At 32.9% G+C, this 23,271-nt stretch overlaps 1 protein-coding gene across 3 annotated transcripts; it reads left to right on the top strand.

Annotated features, from left to right (window-relative positions):
• Positions 1-11,739: 11,739 nt before the first annotated feature.
• LOC120074694 (phosphatidylinositol:ceramide inositolphosphotransferase 2) lies at positions 11,740-16,016 on the top strand. 3 transcript variants are annotated; one of them, XM_039027909.2, is made up of 12 exons: positions 11,740-12,418; positions 12,514-12,603; positions 12,902-12,988; positions 13,064-13,132; positions 13,676-13,756; positions 14,582-14,653; positions 14,829-14,886; positions 14,968-15,070; positions 15,203-15,298; positions 15,383-15,429; positions 15,517-15,644; positions 15,736-16,016. In XM_039027909.2, the coding sequence occupies exons 1-12, from the start codon at positions 12,386-12,388 to the stop codon at positions 15,817-15,819; spliced, it is 948 nt and encodes a 315-aa protein (XP_038883837.1). In that variant the 5' UTR covers positions 11,740-12,385; the 3' UTR covers positions 15,820-16,016. The 3 variants fall into 3 exon arrangements, with proteins under 3 accessions (XP_038883837.1, XP_090168354.1, XP_090168355.1); XM_090312229.1 differs by having other exon boundaries at positions 11,999-12,418; positions 12,874-12,988; XM_090312228.1 differs by lacking the exon at positions 13,676-13,756 and having other exon boundaries at positions 11,973-12,418.
• The last annotated feature ends 7,255 nt before the right edge of the window (positions 16,017-23,271 follow it).

The raw sequence follows: 23,271 nt of genomic DNA on the forward strand, positions 1-23,271 counted from the left end.
GGTCTTTAGTGGAGTACCCGACAGTTAACAGATGGTGGATCTCGTGACTAAAAAGTTTAGTTAGTTATTCGCGTACTGTTGGAGCTTCAAGCTACAGATCCATAAGGTCCCTTTGGTAGTTCAGTGAATTCAAGTTGAGAATTAGATTTTGGGGTTGATTTGAAGTGTTCAAATTAACAAGAAGAAATTCAATTATATATGATATGATTGGTTTGATATATAAGATACATCAAGTGGAGGAATTAATGTAAATATGATTTACATTAAGTACCATAAATAAAAAAAGAACTATGGTTTGTATGTTTCATGAGATGAAATATTAAAACTATATGTTATAAATATAATATGATAAGTTAGTTATCATATTTATTTATAATATATTAATTATATGATATCTCTAATGATCGATTGTGTGAGAGGTTATTGGAAGTTTTATGGTAGTCGTGAGATAAGGAAAATTGTTTTGCTACATTGGTTAGTTGCTTCATTCGGAAAGTACTCACGAACAAGCTATCAAGTAAAATTGTTTTACTAAGCGATAACATTGACAGAGACTAAATGATCACGTGAAGTTGGCTATACGATAGTCATTCAGCTGATCGTTGCTACACGATCAAGTAGCAAAGTCTATGCGATAGACCAACTTCTTATCTCCCACTTGCTCGATCGTCTACTCGAACGTAGACCTCCAGTCTCTTCCTCAAGCCAAGATCATACAAAGCCCACAACTTCTAGATTCTCACACTGAGAATACCAAGGCAATCATTGTGGTGGTGTTCTTACTCTGTTAATGAACGAGTTGGACTCGATTGGGTTCGTGGAGGCCGTGTTTGTTGTTCGTGCTGTTGGTGTTTATGTTCGTTGCGTTCGAGAGTTGTTGTTGACGCATTATAGACTGATCGAGGGATCTTGAAGAATGGATCTTCAAAGGTATGCATCATCTATCCCTTGTATCATCGTATAACATGCTGTAATTTCTATTGATGCATAACTTGTTAGTTTTTCGTTTTTTATTGTAATTGTTTGTATTCAATCTGAATGGAATTTGAAACGATTTCTTTCGCTGCTCATGAAAATCCTCTGATTTGATTTCCTTCACGAGATTCCTTAAGCAATTATGTTGCTTGAAAAATTTCCACCATCTTGGAGTGGCTATCATGACCATTTGAAGCACAAAAAGAAAGAAATGACGCTACAGGAGTTGATCAGTCACATGCCCACTAAAGAAGCAAACAGACAAAAAGATAAGTTGAGTTCTTTATCTGTTAATTTGGTTAATGCTAACCTTGTTGAATCTTCAAATGTGAAAGACATGTTAAAAAACTGAGGGAAACAAATAGCAAAGACATCGCAGAAGAAGGGTCAATTTAAGGTTGTTGGTGGACGAATAGAGAAATTCAAAGTAATTTGTTATGTCTGTGGGAAACCCGGACATAAATCCTACCAATGCACCCAGCGAAAAGGGATTGCCATACCAAAATTCTGCTACTGCTAAACCAATCCCACGAGCCAACGTTATCATGAGCAATATCATTGCTGCAATGGTCATGGAGTCAAATCTGATGGAGAGCAAGTCGGACAGTTTCTGGACACTGATGCATCAAGACATTTCTACTTAAATTGGGAACTTTTCCATGACTTCCAAGACACGGATAATGATGAATATGTTTTCATGGAAAATTCAGCAACTACTGGTGTCTTTAGTGTTGGGGTTGATGCCCTAATTCTCGTAGGGTCCAATAGTTTGTAAACACCTGTATGAACAAATATTTGTGATGTAATAATATATGATATTTTCTTTACTACAATCTTTGAAATATGAGATATTTTAGTTGCATTAACTACTAATCAATAAACTAAGATCCTTGGTTATCGTTGTAACTTAAGCATGTATGTGATGACATACAAGTGGATGTGCTTTAAGTGATAACCTAAATAGTCTGTAGTATATGGATAAAGGAAGGAAACCTTATCCTGTTGACGCTACAAGTGTGCCCCGCTTTGTAGATGTTACAAGTGTTGTAAAGTGATACAAATGATCTGATCCTGACTATTCATGTATTAGACATGCGAGCGGGGATGCTCTATACAGAAGAGTTTGTATAAGACCAGACCAAGAAATGTTTAGTCTCGTTATATAATGTCGCTCATGATAGAGACTTTCATTTCACTAGGATGACCATAGGTAACATGACCTTAATCCTGAGTAAGTTGAGAATTCCTACCTATGAGGGTGGTCCTTTGATTTGTATGGGTACAAATGGCTAGATCACTGACTCAAATCTACCACTTTGGGGATTTGTCTAATTGGGGAGCTGGGAACTCAGCTACACAAGATGAAATTCACTCCTTCCCCGATTTAGAGGTCAGTAGATAAATTGCGCCCTTAAAGGTTGATTCTGGGACTTGAACAATGTGATACCACACCTTCTCTTGGCCCAAGAAGGATTTACTCATAGTAGGACTATGATGTATTGTTCATTAGAGGAATCAGTGATACTTAAGGAGTTAGATGTAATTATAGAGGGGAAACGGTAAATTGGCCCAATTGTACTTATGAGCGATTTATGAAGGGCCATCGTACTATTGATTGGTTATATCCAATGGATACAGAAATATATCTGTAGCGTGAAGAGTGCAACTATCGGCCTTTAATGGAATGTCCGATAGTTAACGGATGGTGAATATCGTGATTAAAGAATTTAGTATGTTATTCACGTACAGTTGGAGCTTCAAGCTATAGATCCATAAAGTCCCCTTGGTAGTTCAATGGATTCATGTTGAGAATCAGTTTTTGGGTTAGTTTAAAGTGTTCAAATTAACAAGAGGAAATTTGATTATATATGATATAATTAAATTGCATCAATTATATGAGATATAATTGACTTAATGTATTAAATACATTAAATGGAGGAATTATTATTAAATACTATAAGAGAGAAAAAGAACTATGGTTTATATATTGTATGAGATGTGATATTAAAACTATAGATTATGAATATATTATTTATTTGTAATAAAATCAATTATGGGATAATTGGTTACAATTTTTTCTCCCAATAACCAACTTAGTGGGAAGTTGTGATCAGTTATGGTAACTGATGGATAAATGAAATTGTTTTCATTTTTACAAGAATGTGATCATTAAGCGATTGAGAATCGTACGATCAAAAGAATTAGCTATACGATAGCTTGAGAGCATACACGATCGTGCAACGAGTTTTCTATACGGTAGTCACTTGTTTTCTAAACGATCGAATACTCAGTCCATACGATAGACTTTAGTCATCTCCCACTTACTCAATCATCTATACGATCTGTCAAATTCTTCCTACCCTCTACCAAATCCTACAGAGCCCACAACTCCTGGATTTTCACACCGAGAATACCAATGTAGCCTTCTGGTGGTGTCTACTTTCTGTTTGAGGGTCGAGTGTTGTTTTTTTTTTTATCGAGGAGATTGCTGAGCTGTGACGTTTGTGTTGGTGAGCGATCGTGCTGTCAGATTGAGGGAACGAGAAGAATAGTTCTTCAAGGGTAAGTTCTCTTAATCCTTAGTATTTTCCTTTTAAAGCATGCTGTAATTTAGAGTTTTGCATAACTATTACTGTTTGATTGTAAATGTGTATGTTCTGTCACGATGGGGCTTGGAACGATTTCGCTTCCGTTTACAGGTCTCTTTGATAAGAGTTCCTTCACTTAGGAAAGGGAAAATTTTAAAGAACTTACTTCTGTAAAAACTCTATCCCTTAGTGATGAACTATATGTTCCTTCTTTACATAGGAATTTGGTGTCGGGGAGTCTGTTGAAAAAAGTGAAGCTTAGGATTGTGTATGAAGCCGACAAGGTTATCATCACAAAAAATGGTGACTTTGTTTGTAAAGGATATCTATCTGATGGTCTGTTTGTTCTAAATGTTATTTCTACTCCTATTGCCAGGAATGAAAACGCCTTTCATTTTGCTTATATGGTCGAATCACTTAATGTGTGGCATAGTAGACTACGACATGTTAATGTTGCATCAATTAAAAGACTTAAAAATTTGCATCTAATTAATATATATGATTCACATGAAAATAATAGATGCCCAATTTTTTGTAGAAGCAAAATTTGTGAAAAAGCCTTTTAAATCAACACTAACACGTAGTATAGAATTACTTAAGCTAGTTTACACAGATCTAGTTGATTTTAGAAATACTATGAGTAGAGGTGGTAAAAAATATTATATACCTTTTGTTGATGATTATTTTAGATTTACAAAAATTTACCTTCTAAAATCAAACGATGAAGTTAAGTAGCATGTTTATGAAGTTCAAAGCTGAAGTAGAAAATCAATTAGATAGAAAAATAAAAAGAGTTAGATCCGATAGAGGAGGTGAATGTAGTGACACTTTCCTTAAAATTTCGTGAATTAAACGATATCATTCGTGAAGTAACTGGTTCGTACTCCCTCAACAAAATGGCATAGCAGAACATAAAAATAAAAATTTAAAAGAAATAATGTGTTATGTTATTAAGTTCTGGATTATCCGATAACATGTGGGGGGAAACCGTGTTTTCTGCCTGTTTTATTCTTAATAGAGTTCCTCACAAAAAGCTGGATAAGACTCCTTACGAGTTATGGAAGGGTTACCCACCTAATCTGGATACTTAAGAGTGTGGGGATGCTTAGCTAAGGTAGTATATCCAGAATTCAAGAAACCCATGGTAGGATCTAAAACTTTTTATTGTGTTTTCATTAGTTACGCAAATAATAGTATTGCATATAGGTTTATGTGTTTAAGTGATAATTCACTGTGTGAATCTAGAGATGTTGTATTTTTTAAGCATATTTTCTATAATTAAAACTAGTGATAAATCAGCAGATAATTCACACAATGATCAAACTGCCAGTACTTTAAACATCGATCAAATATATGAACTCCCTCTTTTTAGCCCTAATAACACACTTGAATTAGATTTTAGAAGTAAAAGACAAAGGGTTAGTAAGGATTTTGGACCTGATTTTCTAACTACATTTCTAGTTGAAAATTCAGCTAAAATAGGTAATTAATTTGCTTGCAGGTACTTAATAGATGGGGATCCAAAAACCTATTAAGAAGCTTTAAGCTCAATAGGTTATAGTTTTTGGGAAGAGGCAATCAAAAGTGGATCAAATTCTTTAGTTATGAATCAAACATGGGAATTAGGGGAACTACCTAAAGGAAATAAGAAGAAAATGAGACTTGATGGTACAATAAATAAGTTTAAGGCTAGACTAGTGCTTATGGGATACACACAAAAGCAAGACATAGACTATTTTGATACTTATTTACCTGTGACTAAAATAGCCACTATTAGAGCTTTGATAGCCTATGCTGCAATACATGGCCTTTTAATACACACCAGATGGATGTAAAGACGACATTCCTCAATAGGAACTTAAAAGAGGAAATATATATGACACAGTTTGAAGCCTTTATTATTGTTGATCAATAAAATAAGGTATGTAAACTTATAAAATCTCTCTATGATCTAAAACAAGCTCTTAAACAATGGTGTATAAAATAAGCTCTTAAACAATGGTATAAAAAATTTAACAACATTTTGGTAAATTATGGTTTTAAGGTAAATTGTTCTATGTTGGTGTATATGCCCTAAAGTCTCGTAGTTTTATGTTAGTTGAATCAATGGTTGATTAATTTTATATTACTTGCGCAATAATCCATTAACTTAAGATCCAAAGTTATCTGATGTAATTTAAACATGTATGTACAGGCATACAGGTGGACCATGTTTGAGCGATAACCTAAATGGTTTGTAGTATATGAATAAGGTTGAGTGTCTTATCCTGGTAACACTACTGATACGACCGCTTTATAGTTGTTACAATTGTTGTAAAGTACTATAAATGAACTGATCTCGATTATTCTTGTGGAAACATGTGAGCGGGGGTATCTTATACAAAATAATTTGTATAAAGACCGGCCCACGAAATGTTAAGTCTCTAAGATTATTTTGTTGTTAATCAGTTAATAATTAATTTTAGGAACTACGTGAATAAGCATTTATAAAATTTATGTATAATTTAAATGACATGTACTTATATTATCAATTTTGAAGTCTGAGATTCGATCTCACTCCATATATTGTAAAAACATAAAACAAAAACAAAAAGAATAAAACAACTTCAATTATTTATGAACTCAAAACAAAAGAAAAAACAAAAGTATTATGAAGTCAAAAAAATGGTACCCTACGAATAATAAAGAAAAGCTGAGCTAGTTGTTAAAAAATTAAAATAAGGTTTTACTAGAAAAGACTTACATTTTACCAGGATGACCATAGGTGACTTGACCTCAATCCTGAGTGAGTTGTGAACTCCTGCTTATGAGGGCGATCCTTTGATATGTATGGGTGAGAATGGCCAGATTTGCCGACTCAATAAGCCTACCATTTTGGGGATTCGTCTGATTGGGGAGCTGGGAACACAACTACACAGAAGGAGTTCACTCCTTCCCTATAATTAGGGTAAGAAGATAAATTGCTCCCGACTGATTTCAGGGCTTGAACAATGAGGTGCATTACCCTCTCCTGGCCCGAGAGGGATTTGGTCATAATTGGACCATGACTAATTGTTCATTAGAGGGATCAGTGGTACTTAAGGAGTTAGATGTAACTATAGGGGTAAAACGGTAATTTGACTCAACTGTACTTATGAACAATTTATGAAGGTTCAACGTATTGTTGATTGGTTATATCTAATGGACACATAAATATATCTATAGTGCAAAAAGTTCAACTGTTGGTCTTTAGTGGAGTGACCGACAGTTTATGAATGTTGATTAATTTGATTAAAAGGGTTTAATCAATTAATCTCGTATCATTGGAGCTTCAATCTATAGGTTCATAAGGTCCACTCGTTAGTTCAATGAGGACTGATAGGAATCAAATTAATTTTGGTTTAATTTGAATTGTTCAAATTAATTAAAGGGATTTAATTGTATAAAATACAATTGAATCATGTATATTGATACATTATATAATATAATGAATGTTGATATATTTTTATAGAGAAATAAATATTTGAATATGATTCAAATATTAATTATATGAATATGATTCATATAAAAACTATATGTTAAAAATTAATGTGAATATGTTTCGTATTAAATTTAAATATAATTTTATTTGAGAAATAAATAATTGAATATGATTTAAATATTAATTACATGAATATGATTCATATAAAAATTGTTATAATTTAATGTGAATATAATTCATATTAAATTTATATATAGTTTTACGAGAGAAATAAATATTTGAGTATGATTCAAATATTAATTATATGAATATGGTTCATATTAAATTTATATATTTTATTGAGAGGTGTTATAATATGAATATGATTCAATTATTATTTATATGAATGTGATTCATATAAAAATTATAGGTTAAAACTAATATGAATTTTATCCATATTAATACCTTAGGTTATTTGAGAGAATAATAAACTATAGTTTATGTTATATGTGATATAATATTACTATAGATTATATGATATATGTGATATAACATATAGTTTAAATATATAGTAAGTGGTTAATGTGTGTCTGTCTATATATATATATAATTTTTAATTTTTAATTTGAATTTATTAGAAAACTCCCTCACCCCTTAATCTCTCCCTCTCTCATGCAAAAATTAGAAGAGAGGGAAAGTTCTCTCCACGTCTCTCTCTAGTTCTTCTTCTCTATGTGAATTTTACAGAGAAGAAAAAACTCTCAATTCTCTTCTCCTTCCCTCATGCCAAGATTGAGTGCAAGTCCACACCTTTGCACGATTCTCGTCCCTGAGAATAACGGGGAAAACCCCTTGGTGGTGTCCATTCCTGTTTGTTGGGTTCGTGGATGCTGAGTTCGTGAGACGGGAGAAGGCAACTTGAATTGGAGAGGAATGTGACAAATTGGTTTTCAAAGGTGAGTGGTTTCTTAATCACTTTCCCTCTATTTGCACTGCAAAAAGTATGCTTAGGTTTATGTTTTTCCATGGTTTTCGTCACTCTGAATTTTGTGCATTCTATAAAAACGAAATTTAGAGATCAATGTGTTCAATTGCTTCCGTTGCCGGGAATTCCAATCCCTTCATTCTAACATTTGTATTTACTCAAAATCATTTGGAGCTGACGGTGTAATTATCTGTTTGTATGTTGATGATATGTTAATCTTTGATACAAACATAGATATAATTAATGACACCAAGTTATTTCTATCCTCACAATTTGAAATGAAAGATTTAGATGAAGCTGACGTGATACTTGATGTTAAGATAAGAAAAACTCTAAATGGTTGAATTGGAGAGGAATGTGACAAATTGGTTTTCAAAGGTGAGTGGTTTCTTAATCACTTTCCCTCTATTTGCACTGCAAAAAGTATGCTTAGGTTTATGTTTTTCCATGGTTTTCGTCACTCTAAATTTTGTGCATTCTATAAAAACGAAATTTAGAGATCAATGTGTCCAATTGCTTCCGTTGCCGGGAATTCCAATCCCTTCATTCTAACATTTGTATTTACTCAAAATCATTTGGAGCTGACGGTGTAATTATCTGTTTGTATGTTGATGATTACACCTGTAAGACACACCATATGATCCTAGGTAAGATAAGAGTCTCTAAGACTATGAAGAAGAAATCAGTGAACAGTAAGTCCTCTCTAACCTGAATATGCAAAAATTATTGGTAGTGTTATATTTTTAATGAACTATACTAGGCCTAATATTGCATATGTTACGAGTAGACTGAGTAGATACACTCACAATCCTGATAATGATCATTGGACAGCACTTCGTCATTTGCTAAGGTGCCTCAAAGGTACAATAGATTTTTGTCTGCATTTCAATAATTTTCCTGTAGTGTTAGAAGGATATTGTGATGCAAACTGGGTAATAGATAACGACAAAGTAAGTTCCACTAGTAGATACGTATTTATACTATGTAGATGAGCTATATCATGGAAATCAGTTAAACAAACTTGTATAGCATGATCCACCATGGAGTTATAGTTTATAGCACTTGAGCTAGTTGAACAAGAAGCAAAGTGACTAAGAAGTCTATTAAGAGACGTGCCACTGTGGGGGGGCTTCTGTACCAGTATCTCTGCATTGTGATTCATAGGCTACTATAGGTATTTGCCAAGAATAGTGTATAAAATGACAAAAGAAGGCATATTCGCCTGAGACATGGAACTGTGAAACAACTATTGAAGGAAGGAATTATCTCCTTAGATTATATAAGGTCTGAGAGGAATTTAACAGATTATCTCACTAAAGGTATAACAAGGAGGGTAGTTCTAGAGTATTTAACTAGTATGAGACTCAAACCCTTAGTGTGATTTATAGCCCTTTATTTTGGATGGTCTATTGCGATAGACTTGATGAATAATTTATGAGTGATCCATAGCCCTCTATGTTGGGTGGTCTATTGCGATAGATTTGGTGGACAATCTCTAAAGTATTCATAGCTCAATTTTGAATGGTCTATTGCGATAGACTTGATGAAACATCTAACGTGAAAGTGAAGGTGTGAGTTGTCTTCTATGGAAGAGTTTGAAGGTCGTTTTCTAGAGCTTTCATGATGACCCAAGGTTTTATGTGACTAGCCCAAATGACTTTGTGTGCGTAATTTTATCACGGGATCAAGAGAGAAATTAAAAAGATTGAAACGTGTTGTGGGGGTCTCAACTAGAATTCACAAAAGTTCAAAAGGTAACTCACCTTTGTAAATGTAGTTGCTACCCCACTTCACTATGCATCAATTCAAATTGCAAGACGTTGATGTTTAAGTTTACTATCATTCTATTGCTTGTAATCATCTTTTTCTTATCATTTTTTCAGTGTCAGTAGGTCATTCGTGGGAAACTGTTGGGAATGACCCACGTATGCATTAGGCCCAATGCCCACAAAGGCACATGGGAGTAGCAACTTTAACTTGTCCCACATTGGAGATTTAAGAAGTGGGTAGATGGTATATATAAAAGATCACTTCTAGGGTAGAAGATCACTTTTAGAGACTTGTACAAGTATGTTGGTGGTGGAAGTATAACTTCTCCACTGTCGCTATCATCCATCTGGTTGGAGGGATAAGCTAGGTTCGAGTAACCGCGTTTGTGCAAAAAAAAAAAAAAGTTTTATTTATTTATTTTTGTTTTAACTTTTTACAAAATCTTAAACATTAATTGTTTTTAAAATAAAAACATTTAGATTTTTAATGATGCAATTATTTTCTAGATTTGAATTTATTATTTTTCAAACGTTTATGACTACTGATCTTCTTCCTCTTCTACAATTGCTTAACAAAGCTGGAGTTCATAGATCTGCAAAAATCAGTTCTTTACATCCATGTCTCAGTTTTCTCTTCTTCACCGATCTTCTCCTTTGATTCTGAGCAAATACTTTTCTCACCGTGATTCAACCCTTTGTTCGACGAGTGCACGTTTGAAGGGGACGTTGTGTTAACCTTGGGGAGCAACTGACAAGAACGATTTAGACCACGATCGTGCTGAATTTGCTTTCAAGGCAATGGTTTCCATGACATAATAACTAGCTTCTGAACCTATTGACATCAACATGAACCTCATTAGCATAACTGAATTTTCCAACCAAAAGATTTCAAAAAATAAGGGAATCAATTTCCACCCAAAGTGGAGTTAAACCAGCCTCAAGAGCTCTAGAAAGGCAATTCAACATGGCGATGGTTTCGGTGAGCTCAACATAACTTATCAAATGAAAATAATTCTCAAGACCAACATAACATCTCTATTTGAGTCGCGAACAATGACGCCAAACCCAACATCGCTATTCAGAAAATAACATCGTAGTTCAACTTAAATGAGCCTTGAGGAAAGGTCAACTAATGAAAAATCTCATCAATGATTAGGAGAAGACAAGGCAACTGAGTCGAGATTTGCCTTACAAGACGATCCATAGGTTCCACCATGTCTACTACCCAAAAAAATGGGATTAAAGTTAGGTGAGATATGCTTGTAAAAAAAAAAATGAAGATTGTGCCTGTGCCAAATGATTAAAGCAATAAGCTTGAAGATTCTAATGTCCACCGGGTTCAACATTTCATAAGCCCAACAAAGAAAGAAACAATATATGCTTGGGCTCAATATATGCTTGAACTTTAACCAAATTGCAATTATGTTCTAATATTTATATTTATATTTTTTTAGGCCTTGTTTTGTAACCATTTTATTTTTTGTTTTTGGTTTTTGAAAATTAAGTCTATTTTCTCTCAATTTCTTATCATGATTTGTATCTTTCCAAGTTCCAAAATAAAAACGAGTTTTAAAAAATCTTTTTCAAGCTTTCCAAATTTGGCTTGAATTGTAAACTATTGGTAAAAAGTAAGTAACAATATAAGAAATTTGGAGGTAGAAGTAGTGTTCAAAGACTTATTTTTAAAAATAATAATTAAAAAAAATCAAACATCAAACGATTACCAGACAGAATCAAGTTGATCATTTTAGCTATATACACATCTTAATTCCATATGCATAGGACTATTGGGATTTTAACTATATATACATACCTTAATTCCACAAACACACATATATATTTGAGTTATGAAAATATATGTCAAAACTAATTAATCTATATCCAAGTTCGTTATACTTCAACAAATTCAACCCATTGAGATGCTCAAAGTTGACAAATTCAAAGAGATTGAGATTTAAAAGATTTAAGAATAAAAATAAAAACAACAAATTAAGTCTTCAAGTTTGAATAATAACAATATGGGATTATTATTATTATTATTTTTTTGCTTTTTAAATAACAAAATGGAATTTAATTTACCCATAATTCGTAAATCAAATTCAAACTTTATTCTATCTCTTATCGAAGACTCCGAATCCCGTGTTCAATTCGCGTGGCCGTCAGTCCGGCAGTCCCCTCTTTCTTAGCGAAGGAAACCTTAGGCCTTTTTTCTTAATAATTTAATTTTTACAATTTTATTTTAGGGACTTATTTAAAAATAAATAAAAAATATTTGATTTTTCAAATAACGCGTTGTCGCCTTTCTTATTCAAATACTCCGTCTTCGCTGGCTTCTGTTCTTCAACGTAAATCTCTTGTTCTTCATTGATCAACAGATCTCATTTCCCCCTTTTTCAATTTTGATTTTCAGTTTATTCCCCAACCCCAACCATTTCAATCCTACGATTCCTTTTTAATTGTTCTTCCTTCTCTTTTGAGGGAATTCAAACTTATCTTCCCTTGTTTGAGATTACACAGCCGATTCTTCCATTCCAATCGAGGGGTTTCTATTTATTTTCGCGATGATTGATGCTGAGTTTTCCTGGTTGATTCTTGAGTAATATGGAATTTGATATTGCACGCCTTGAAAATGAATCTTTACATCCGCCGGGAATCTTCAAAGGTTGGTTTCTCTTAATTTCGATTGCTTAATACGCCGTTTCTATGATTTTGCTTTTGTTTAATGTGTTTTTTCCTTTTTGTTGTGTGGGAGAGAAGCTATGGAAAAGAGTCTGTGCCGAGACCACCACGGAGATCATTCTTCTTGCAGAGAATTGGAAATACCTTCTCGGGGGATTAGTTTGTCAGGTATCCTTTAATGATGGGAAATTTGTCTGCACTTCATTTTCAGGGATGACTTGTATTACCTCACTACATCACCTATTCACTTTTATATATGTTAACGATAGATTGATTAGTTTTTGGAATTTGGATTAGAATAGGTGTTGGAACTTGTAGGAAGTTACAATAACGTTCAAATATGCTTATAAATTTGAGAGGATGATAATCTTTTTTAGGATATTTATGTCAAAGAGTTGAGTGTTTGGAGCTTTTATTGTGTGTTGTTTCTTTCTTTAGTGACATGCATAATACTTCTTGTGGACAGTACATACATGGTCTAGCTGCTAGAGGTGTTCATTATATACATAGGCCTGGGCCAGTACTTCAGGATGTTGGCTTCTATCTTCTTCCGGTTAGTATCAAAATATTGCATCCTTTGATCCATAATTACAATATATATGTTAATTTTTATTGTATTTGAATGTAGGAACTTGGACCCGACAAAGCTTACCTAAGCGAGACTTTGTTTTCATTCATATTTTTATCATTTTTCTTGGTGAGGTTCCAACCTTTGCCTTTTCTCTTAGTTTTCTTTCTTTCATCTTTCAATCTTATTGGTTTTATTATCGGTCTCTTGAAGCATGAATTCCTGCTAGCATATCAATGTACACCTTTTGCATCAAAGCTTCTTAACAAGGCACAGATTTTATACTCTATTTGCTCCTCTTTTTTACATTCAACATTGATGAAGACTTCACGAGTAGGGCAGGGCATACTGAACTGAAGGCTGCTCTCTAGGGCTTAACTTTTGGCATTCATGTTTCTAAGGGGGCGATGCTATTGTCATTAAGAAAAAGGGTCTTTCTTGGTTGGTTCCTGAAATTTGAGTAGAAATTTTAGTGGCACGTAAATAAAATGCCCTTTATAGTCTAATATCCCTGATTTTGTTTCTCATCAAATGATACACACACAGACTTGATAGTGATTGTCTTTCCTTTGTTTAGAACAATGTAGGCTTTGTTTTCTGATATCTATTCTCTCTTCATTGGCATACATGGACTTTCTTTAGTGTTCCTAATGGTGGAACTTTCTGTTGCAGTGGACCTTTCATCCTTTCATTCTCAAAACTAAAAAGATCTACACAGTTCTGTTATGGTGCCGGGTTCTAGCATTTTTAGTTGTAAGTACTATTTTGGACTCTTGTAGAGTGACTTTCATGTTATGTGTTTGAGCCTTGCCCCAATCATCTCCCCTATCCCCTCACCTTTGCAAAACCTGGTTTCATGATTGGTTTCTCAAAAGAAAAATATTTTAAGAACTTGGTAGTTGATGTTACATCAGATTAATTGCTCAAAAGACCCATTTTAAAGGTCCAAAATGGCAAATGACCTAGTTTTTGAAAAAAATGTTGAATGCTCCTTCGTTGATGTCATGACCACGTGAAGTTACATTATTGCCCTTCTTTTTTCTTTTTCCTCTTTTCCTCCGGTGCCAGAAATCTTCCTCTGCACGTCGTCTTCTTCTTCTCTAGCTTCTCCTCTCTACGTCGTCTTCTTTTTCTTCGGCACGACGAGTCCACACGAGCAACTCCGATGCGACCAACTCTGGTGAGCAAGAGACGAGAGAGAGGAGTTATTTTGTGAGTGAGGAAACGAAGAGAGAGCGAGACGAGCTAGAGCGAGAGACATAGTGATTTGTGAGTGAAAAAAGAAGAGAAAGCAAGACAAACGAGAGCAAGAGACATAGTGATTTGTGAGTGAAAAAGAAGAGAGAACGAGACGAGCAAGAGCAAGATTACTTTTTCGCATGCGTGCGAATATATTTTGGTATTTCACCCGAATTTGACATCAACAAAGGGCCGTTAGGCATTTTTTTCAAAAACCAAGAAACATTTTTTGTCTAATTTTTGGGTCATCTATCCGACGGGCCATGTTACATCCAAATTCCTTCATATTGAATAACACAAACATTGATATTGTATGTCCCTTTTATTCATTTTTTGCAGGCTTCTCAAATTCTCCGTATTCTGACATTCTATTCAACCCAACTTCCTGGTCCAAACTACCACTGCCGTGAGGTACAATTTTTACTGATATCTGAATAATTTCTCATCGTGTCTGAAGGATAAATGTCAATTTACTTTTGTTCATGAGTGAACTTGGTTGATCAATACGAGGTTCTTATTTTGTAATACTTTGAATATGGCTATTACAAAAGGAAAATGTAGGCAACTTATACACCATTTTGTGCAGGGTTCAAAACTTGCAACGTTGCCTCCCCCCAAAAGTATCCTCGAAGTTTTCTTGATATGTAAGGAATTGTCATGAACCTTTAAAGTCATTAGATATATTATTATTGACATCGTTCCTCATATGGTTGTTGCATTTGCAGTTCCGAGGGGTGTATTGTATGGTTGTGGAGACTTAATTTTCTCATCACACATGATATTTACTCTTGTTTTCGTGCGTTCATATCAAATATATGGTACTCAGAGGTATCTGCTTCTAGAAGTACTACAATATAAACACAAAAAAAAAAAAGTGATGAATTTTATAGTATATAGTCATGTGCGGATTCATTAAATTTTGAATTCTAGCTGATGGTTTGTTTTTTTGGAACATTTTAGGTTCATAAAGCAGTTGGCCTGGTTACTTGCTATAGTTCAGAGCTTCCTAATAGTAGCCTCACGCAAACATTACACTGTTGATGTTGTAGTAGCATGGTGAAAAAAATGGCCACTCCTGACTCGTGTGTTTGAATCATGCTTTTTAATTTTTCATTTCCTAAACCATCTATCTTTCTGCAGGTATACAGTAAACCTTGTTGTATTCTTTGTCGATAAGAAATTGCCAGGTTACTTCTACTTTCTTATTGTCCTTTGTCAATTTTGACGAGTGTTTTTTAATATTGTTACTGAAAAACTCAAGTTTCATATTCCAGAATTGCCTGATCGAACCAATGTCGCTGTATCTACATTGTTACCATTGAGTACGAAAGATAGAGATACCAAGCCGAAGGATGAGAACCACAAGCTCATCAATGGGAACTCGGGGGACCCTGCAGATAGGGTACGTATCAAACATTAATATTATGCTCTAGATAATGTGAATTGTCCATACTCCGGTTCTTTTTCCTGACAATTACTCGGTTCTACTCCAGAGGCTGAGAACTCAAGTAAATGGCAAGATTCTTGAAGAGGGAAATGCAGTTCATATCAATGCCTCGATGAATGGTGGCACGTAGAGCAACCGTAAGTTTTCGAAATGGGCCTGCAAAAGAGATTTATATCAACTGCTCAATCTTGGAATTGGGAGGGTTGCATGAATCTGTATCTCTGTGATTGTTTATATGAGTTGGTAGTTTTAACTTTATTTTGACAGCCCCCCAAAAAAAGGAAAAAAGAAAAAAAGAAGTAACTTTGAGTTATGCTTCTTTGACAATTTTGCAGCATCATGTTCTACTTCTACTACCTCTACCTTAAATAGCGCATTAAATGAATCAAAAGTTTGGAATTCCAGTTGTAAGTGTGGGAGCGGATTGATAATTAGATAGAAATAGACAAAACATTTAGAACAATGACACTAGAAAAGCATCACCTGATAGGTACACAGCCATGCATAACAGGGTGGAAGACAATTTGTAGGCCCACATACAGAACAGCCAAACGTTTGAATTGAAAAAGTTGGATGAAATAACATGCGAGGAGAGCACATGATGTTCCTTTTTATGATGAGGATCTTGCATGTGCTGTCCCAGCAAAATTTAATGCGTGCTTTTCTTGCCCATTCCCACCTCCAAAACTCCAAACCAAATCTTTCTCTGCAGGGAACCCTCTTTGCCCTTTTTTCTTTTATTATTATCAATGAGAATAGTATAAAACATCACACTCTTACAGATGATCTGTTTTTCATTTTCAAAGCAATGTGCTGCTCCAATCACATGCCTTTTTCTTTTTCTTTTTTTTTCTCATATTGGCTGAGGCCGGGGTTTATCTCAACCTATTAATTCATTTTGGAGTAAAGCCATTATGTTCATTCAATACAGCTTTTTAGAATCCTTTTAACCGAAGTCACTGGTTGAATGGTCCCAGACAGGATGTGTGATTAATGTGTTTTTTTTTTTTTTTTTTGGGTAATTCGAGAAATATCAATATGTAAATGTTGGACAATGGTCCAAATTACCTCTCTCCTCTAATTTTAAATTGAAGGAATAGAAGTTTCTTTTCATAAAAAAAAGAAAAAGAAAAAGAAAAAAAGAAAAAAGTAATCAGGAGATGACAGTGAATGTTTTTGTTCAAGTGATCAGGGTTTAACTAGTAGAAGCACTAAGGAAGGAAATTTAACCCATCTCCAAATTTGGTTGGCAACATGAATATAACTCGGTGCAAATGATGTACTTTTAATCCAGAGGCCAAAAATTTAAATCTTTGTTGATCTTAAAAAACAAATCTCCATTTTTTTGGGGGCATAATACAAGCAACCAACAAACACCATGATCAACACTTCCACAACTCTTAAACATGCAGATAAGAGAGAATATTATTTGAAAAAATATCTTTCCTGCTTAAAAAACAAAAATGTTCACCTCTGGAGAGATTTTACAAAAATATACAATATTAAAAGCATTCCCAACAAAAAGTATATCCTAAATGAGGATTCCAATTTTAGCTAAACAAATTTCCGATCAAATAGGGTCTAATAAGTTAAAACACTAAACAAATCCTATACTTGTTTGATTTTATTTTATTTTTTTTAAAAAAATGGGCTCTCAATTTGGCGATTTAGTACATAGGTCATAATAGTTTTTATTTTTTATTTTATTATTCTATTATAGCAATAGTTGAGTTGGGAGATCAAACCTCTAACATGAGAAGTGCATGTTTCATCATTGAGCTAAGCTTATTTTGGCCACGATCATTTTTTTTCGGGTATCATTCCAATTATCCTTCATAAGAGATTGACATATTGCCACGTGAAAAGAAAACTGATAGAAGACACCTGAATTAGTTGTACACATACGAAAATTTAAGTTGTATCATGTCAATTACACGTAGTGCACTACGTCCCTACTTATCAATAATAATAGTTTAAACTACAAGGTTAATAACTTTTTCTTTTTAAAAAAGAACCAACTTTATTTATTAGTACAAACATAAAAATTCAAAATAAAATTATAATGATCAATACATCTAAATATTAAGACTCAATTTAGTTCTTAATTTTTGAAAATTATGCTCATCTTATTGCCACTGTTTTACCATAATTTTCATAACTAAATTATTAAAAGAAAAAATTGGTTTTCCATTCCATAGAGAGAAGGGAAAAAAAATGGAGAAAAAGCATTATTAAGCAAATTTGACGAAGTATTAATGAAAGGAATCCAAGACTGAGTTTTTACAGCAAAGCTTGGGTTGGGTTTGTGTTTATGGTCGTTATGGTTGACAATCAAATGGGAGGACCCATAAAATATAACTTAAAAATTTGACGTTGCTGTGATGTTGGGTTTGAAGGCTAAAAGGCATGGCTGTGTGGCCCCAAAAACTAAAAGCATTGCTTGCGCAATTCAAGCCTCTCCACTCTCTGCCAATCATGAATTCCTCCCAAAAGGGTAAACCAAAAAAACCTTATAAATTTACTTAAATCATGCTTCCCTTCTGATGAGTCCTAGAAGTTGTAGTCATGCTATGCTTCATAGTTAAACTTATGAGATAGATGGTGTGTTCAATTATAGAATAATTGACCTTGTTATGAAATCGACAAATAAAGAAAGTAAGAACGTAAACAACAAAGATCGACATAGAGACTTGCATGGTTTATTAACAGTGTCTTAGCTACGTTCACAAATAGAAGAAGAGAGCAATTTTATTAACAAAGAAGAAGATCAGATAGTACATATTGTAGAAACGTCACTATGGTTAGAAAGTTTATATATGATACCTTCTAAATCCCAGACCCAATAAATAACACATAATACAAATACAATTTAGCAAGTCCTGATTGGTTATTCAAAATAATAGATAACAGATTCAAGACATTCCAACGGGTCTAGATTAGAGTTATATAGGTGATTGTGCGAGGAGAGGATTGTTGTAAATGTAAATAAAGTCTGACATTAACTAAATAGAAGAAAGATCGTGGATATATAAGTGAGAATGAATATATATATATATTATATATATATATATATATATATATATTAAATAATATGAAGATTTTTTATCAAACTTAAAACAAAGATATGAGGATTTATACTCAAAGTAGATATGAGAAGTTTGTTGTCCCAAGCTATTTTCTTTTGGGTCAATATGAAATGCTGAAATTAACCCCAACTTTTGAGTACACTAATGATGGTTTGTGTGTAATGCAATGCAATTATGATGGTTGAGGCATGTCTTGACCATTTTTTGAACTAAGCTTCCCTTTTCACTGTAATGAGGGGTCGTCCAGACACCCAAATGGGGTGGAGCAAATCATAGCGCCACCGCTTGTCAGACCAAAAACCTTATCCCTCTTCCAGCTTCCATTGTCTTTTCTTTCTTGTTTCAAAGCTAATCATTTTTTTTTGGCCTAATCATTGAGATGGGGACGAAAGTTTTGAGAACCCCATTTCGTTAAGCTCCTGTTTAAAGTTTGAAAGTGAATGGATTTGGACTTTAAAAGAAGAGAGAAGACATTTTTTTGACTCTGGAAGTTCATTGGGGCATTTTGACAAACAGGTTGTGGGCGTGATAGTGTGTTTATTAGTTGCGTCTGAGGCTGGTGCCAGCCTCATGCTGCTCTATCGACAACTAGCATCGTCTTTGTGCGAATCTGTGTAAGAAACAAGAATCATTCCTAATTTTAGGGTACAGTTTTGTTTGACAACAATTTGCTTTGCTTTTGTTTTTAAAAGCTGTCTTTTTAGAGCTGTCATACATAGTGTCTTCGGATATATATGTACATATAAATTCTTTTAAACCAACTTAAAATTGGTGACTTAACTTAAGAATTTGGAGCTAAACTTATAATTTAGGTCTAGTTTGTTGATCGAGTAGGACATGTTTGACCTAAAGAATAGGAGTTGAGATGAGTGAAGTTGTCCACTCCCTCATTTGGTTAAGGAGTTTCTTTGCCCAACGATTAAAAAAACATCATTTTCATGACTTATTAACTCCTTACATTGTGGGATCTACGACTAAACAACTTCACTCTTTGTCTTAAATACTTCCAGAAGCTTTTGAAACTTAATATCTATTTTCTCATATGTTCTTAACAATGTTTCCCATTTTTGCTATTGTAACATTTGAATTCATAGCTATTGGTTAAAAAACAAGAATGAGTTTTTAAAAACTATGTTGTTTAGGTTTCAAAACTCCCCTCTCATATTGAAATATATATGAAAAAATAATAACTAAACATAACAATTCATGGATGTAAGTAGTGTTTATAATGTTAAGTTTCATTAAACTTAACCTATAAACTTTGAGATTTGTGTTTATTTAGTTCATAAACTTTCGAATTTTTCATTCACGGACTACATAAAATTTATATCAAATAGATTAATTAATCTATAAAAGAATTTTACATTTGTCAAAGACCTATCAGATAAAATTGAAATTTTCAAGACCAAATAAATACAAACCTCAAATTTTATGGACTAAAATTTTAAGGTAATATGTCTTATATTGATTAATATTTTTATTTTGTCTTTGTATTTCTACCAAAAATCTTCTTTACTTTTTCATATTATTGAATATTATGTATGTTTCGTTGATGAATACTAAGTTGAAAGAAGGTTTAAATCTTTGATCTTTTATTCGAGAATATATATTTTAATAATAATAATAAGTGGAGTGACATATAATATTTTATATGTGATATGTATAATTGAGTTGAAGAAGCACATGATATGCTGCTATTTTTCTCTATGTGAAGCAAAGGACATGCTCTCACATGCACTTCATGACACTACTTAACCTATCAAAACTTGGCCTTATTTTGAGTATTTTATTTATATTCTTTCTCTCTTCTCTCTCTCTTTTTTTCATTATCTTTTTTGCTTTTATACCCCTTCACTTTTCTGATATTAATCAAAATTTTACTTTACAAATACAACTCATCTAAAATATCTGATTTAAAATAATAAATATCTCAGAAAAAGGACATAAAATCATGTATAAATTATTGTGATTAATATCCCACAACTTTTAATTTTTACATAATTAGAAAATAATTTTTTAATATAATACAAAATAAACCAAAAATTTTGTTCATATTTTAAATTTAGTTTCTACGATGGGTTTGTCTTGGATTTTCAAGACTTTTTTCTATAATTATTGACATTTTCACTCTAAATTTTAAAAATATTTTTTAGAGAGAAATTTAAGATATATTGTATGCATAGGACATTGCATGGAAATTATTATTATAATTTAATTAATTTTTTAAAATTAAAATTTAAGGATTAAATTTAAAATTTATTGAATGTATAGGAACTAAAATTGACTATTTGAAATTATATAAAATAAAATTAAATAAACTCCAGGGGCCGAAATTATATTTTATCATTTTGTGGTATTTTTATTTGCTAAACATTTTCATTTTCTTATTTAATTTTAGTTGAATTCACTCAAAAATTAATTCTTTCAACTGTATTAGGTTGAGGTTTTATACAATGAAAAATTCCCTAGGTGCAATTCCAATAATCACTAAAATTAAGGGTGGTTTAGGAAATTTGCCATCTGTTTTTGTTTTTGTTTGAATAAATAACTGAAAATCGTTTAAAGTACTTTAATTTCTATAAAAAAAAATAAAAAATAAAAAAAATCACAATTTAGTACAAGGCTCTCTCTTTTTTTAGTATGGGACAGGAATTTGACACATAGATCTCTAACATATTCATATACCAGCTTAATATAATACTTTTAATTAAATCCACTTTTACACATGAAATTACTCTAATTCAATATTTATATTTAACTTTTTAAAATTAAAACAACTTATTAAAACCCGTTTGATAACATCTAGTTTCTAATGTCATAATTATTTACAAATTTACAAACAACCTTAATTTGATTGAAAAATATTTAAGACATAAAGTACATATAAATATATTTTGAAAAAAGACGTGTACTAAATCAAATGAGATAATCATATGTATTGGAGAGTAAGTTCCTATATCTAGGATATCTTATGTAATTTTTTGAACTCTAAATAACTTGCATTTATGATTACTATTTTTGTTTTGAAACTTTTTTATTCAATAGTTCTACCTATCCTTGTTTAAATAAAATATGAATTGTAATTTTTTTTAAAATTTTTAAAGCTTTATTTTCTTTCTTTCTTTCTTTCTTTGTTGGGCAATAGACAACAATTAGCCCATTACATTTCTTGCAAAAATATGTTTAAATAAAATGAGAAGCCAAAGAGAAATCAAAACTTTTTATTCCTATTTTTTTCCATAAATTTTATCATCACATTCTTTTTCTTCTTATTTCTATTGTTGCTCTATATTTTTACTATGCCATGAATTTTTTTAATTAAATCTCTCACATCATCTTAACACCTAATGAAATGTCATCATATTTCTTCAAGTTTCACTTTCAATTCCTCTAAATTTGGAGGATCATCAAAGAATAAATCTCTATTTTTCACTAATTATTGCTGGAAATTGTTTCAAGAAAAAAATTCATTTTATGGTTTTTTTGGTTATATATTACATACTTTTCAACTACACATATTTTTCGTCTAAATATCCTTAACACTCATTTGATATGTGAATTTAATCAACATTTTTTTGACAAATTTTTACATATAAATATTGGACTTAATGCAGACAAAATATTATTTTCTATATAATCAACTACCCTACAATATACTTTAACAGTCATCCGTCTTATAATAGTTGAAAGTGGCTATCAAAGTTGATTATTGAAGATTTTCGTTGAAGTTTGTAGTCGGAGGTGGGTGTTGAAGCCTGAATTTGGTCATTTAAAGGTGGTATTGGAGTTGATTGTCGAAGTTTATTATCGGAAGTGGTTTTAGAAGCCCGGAGTTGGTCGGGCGAATGTGGTCTCAAAGTTGACAATCGAAGATGATTTTTGCCGAAGTTTATAGGGAGAGGTCGTTATCGAAGCTCGAAGTTAATCGCATGAGTTGATTATTAGAGTTTGTTGTCGGAGGTGGTTGTCAAGGTCCCGAGTTGGTCGTAGGAGTTGCTTGCCCAAAGATGGTCATCGAAGATGATTTTCATTAGAGTTTTATAGTCGGAGGTGGTTGTCGGGGCCTACATAGGTGGTTGTCGAAGTTGGTCATTAGAATTTGTTGTCAGAGCTTGAAATTGGTCGTCGGAGTTGGTATCGTGAAGGTGGTTGTCAGAGTTGGGTCATCGGAGGTGGTTACCAAAGCTCGGAATTGGTTATCGGAGTTGGTCGCGAGAAGGTTTTCGAAGCTCGGAGTTGGTCACCGGAGCTTTCATTGGAGGTGGTTGTCGAGCCCAGATTTCATCACCTGAGTTGTCATCGGAGGTGGTTGTTGGAGCTTGGAGTTGGTCGCCAGAGTTGGTCCTCGAAGGCAGTTGTTGGAGCTTGAAGTTAGTTCCCGAAGTGTAATAGTGACCGATGAGTGGAGTCATTGAAAACATTGGAAAAAGGAGAGTTGGGGTGAGTTGGTAAAATATACCAACTCAACTCCACAAACATTTAAAGTTGGTGGGCCA

The sequence above is a fragment of the Benincasa hispida genome, chromosome 3 (genome assembly GCF_027475165.1).
Source record: "Benincasa hispida cultivar pf3 chromosome 3, pf3_genome.v1.1, whole genome shotgun sequence".
Taxonomy (NCBI): domain Eukaryota; kingdom Viridiplantae; phylum Streptophyta; class Magnoliopsida; order Cucurbitales; family Cucurbitaceae; genus Benincasa; species Benincasa hispida.

Coding starts and splice junctions, on each gene's coding strand:
- LOC120074694 (XM_039027909.2), top strand. CDS start 12,386: ATGAATCTTTACATCCGCCGGGAATCTTCAAAG. Junction 12,604..12,901: donor TCGGGGGATTAGTTTGTCAG/GTATCCTTTAAT, acceptor TCTTGTGGACAG/TACATACATGGTCTAGCTGC. Junction 14,654..14,828: donor CAAACTACCACTGCCGTGAG/GTACAATTTTTA, acceptor CATTTTGTGCAG/GGTTCAAAACTTGCAACGTT.